General features: G+C 42.6%; 1 protein-coding gene across 4 annotated transcripts in view; it reads left to right on the top strand.

Moving 5' to 3' along the window:
• Positions 1 to 1879, top strand: part of LOC102192107 (histone acetyltransferase KAT7-like) — a 15120-nt gene that overhangs the window by 10979 nt on the left and 2262 nt on the right. For all 4 annotated transcript variants that reach the window (XM_013907870.1, XM_013907869.1, XM_005754442.2 and 1 more), the window contains exons 10-13: positions 189 to 278; positions 886 to 1026; positions 1322 to 1415; positions 1560 to 1706. In XM_013907870.1, the coding sequence (XP_013763324.1) occupies positions 189 to 278; positions 886 to 1026; positions 1322 to 1415; positions 1560 to 1706 (472 nt within the window). The remainder of the gene's footprint in view (positions 1 to 188; positions 279 to 885; positions 1027 to 1321; positions 1416 to 1559; positions 1707 to 1879) is intronic.

Raw genomic sequence — 1879 nt, 5'->3', positions numbered from 1 at the left:
AGCAGCTACAACTGAAATAAACACAAAAGATAAAATAAAAAAACAATTGGCAAACACTGAAAAAATACTTTTTAAAATTATTTTTTATTTATTATTTTTAGTGTATTTTTAGAATTTTGCACCAGTTGAAGATCTGAACAAAAGTTACTTTTTGTCTCGATTTCTTCACGTTTGTCTTTTTTGTTAAGGCCAAGTGTGTGTGGAAACACCCTCCAGGTGACGAGATTTACAGGAAGGGGAACATCTCTGTCTTTGAGGTGGATGGAAAGAAGAATAAGGTGAGAGAGTCTCAGTGGGAGGATTTTCCCACCAAATACTGACCTCTAAACTTGCTCTGCCAAATATTCTATCTAAACCTCACAGCAAGTCTGCAGGCAGTGATAATGGCAGTTACATTTCGATTTAATGTACTTGAACTTTAGGCTAAATTTGTTTACAAGATCTTAATATTTCAAATCTAAAGGCCGTTACACACCGAGTGCACTGTGAGGGGGAAACCAACAGAATTTAGAATTCGTAACACACAAAATGTCTAATGAGCGAATCCTGATGATTCAAAGGAAGAAACGGAGATTCTGGGTTCATCCAATGAATCCATCCAAATAATTACCTGCAAAAAAGCGCAGTCGAGGTGAACGGCTGCGATAGATTTTTTTAACACACCAAACATTTGCACATTTACACATCCGGTGTGACAGAAAGGCCTTAACAAGTATTTCCTCCCTGTGGAGGAAGGCAGGCTGTGTGACTGAGGTGTGGAAGACTCTTAATGTATTTATACCTGATGGGTAACGTGAAGTCACGAAAGTCAGTGCAGGATTGTTTGACTGGCTAAAACTTCACACACTTTTGCTGTGCGACTTCTTCACGTTGTGCTTTCTGCAGATTTACTGTCAGAATCTGTGTCTGCTGGCGAAACTCTTCCTGGACCACAAGACTCTGTATTATGATGTGGAACCGTTCCTTTTCTATGTCATGACTGAAGCTGACAACACAGGGTGCCACCTTGTCGGATACTTCTCCAAGGTAACTCCAGAGTATTTTACGTGACTGAACTCTTCTTGAAAATAGGGAGTGTTAACAGAGTTTGCAGAGAATGACTACAACAAATCACAAATGTCTTTACTAAGAAGTGCGAGCTGAATTTAAAACCGTGTTTCTGATGAAGTTTCACACAGGTTGTAATGTCAGCTGCTCTGTGATGTTGGGCCAAAGCAATCAGATCAGAGATAATGCATTTTCATACTGCTGCAGCCTCCATAGTCCTGCTATGAGCTTTGATTCAGCCTGTTACCTTCATGCGTTCATTCTCCTCCCATAGGAGAAAAACTCCTTCCTGAACTACAACGTATCCTGCATCCTCACCATGCCGCAGTACATGAGGCAGGGTTACGGCAAGATGCTCATAGACTTCAGTGAGTACCCACTTAAATGTAAACGAGCTCACACACTGGCCAGAGATTCTGCACAGCGCTACACAGTAACAGCAGGTGTAGGAGCTTCAGGTCGCTCCTAAGTGTAGCCATCCAAAGCACTGCTCTCTCGGTTTGTCCTGCCAGGTTACCTGTTGTCCAAAGTAGAAGAGAAGGTGGGCTCACCTGAGCGGCCCCTGTCGGACCTGGGACTAATCAGCTACCGAAGTTACTGGAAGGAGGTGCTGCTGCGCTACCTGAACAACTTTCAGGGCAAGGAGATTTCCATCAAAGGTCAGAAAGTTCAAGATGCTGGATGGAGAAAGACAAATATCTGACTTCTAGTTGATTCTGTTTGACTATGGCTGCTGGTCAAGAAGCTTATAAAATACAGTGTAAGACACAAGAACAGCTCCTGAGACCGTGTGTGTGTGTGTGTGTGTGTGTGTGTGTGTGTGTGTGTGTGT

This window comes from Pundamilia nyererei, unplaced genomic scaffold (assembly GCF_000239375.1).
Source record: "Pundamilia nyererei isolate P.nyererei 1_Seehausen unplaced genomic scaffold, PunNye1.0 scaffold00567, whole genome shotgun sequence".
Classification (NCBI taxonomy): Eukaryota; Metazoa; Chordata; class Actinopteri; order Cichliformes; family Cichlidae; genus Pundamilia; species Pundamilia nyererei.
This window is presented reverse-complemented; position numbering and strand designations above follow the sequence as displayed.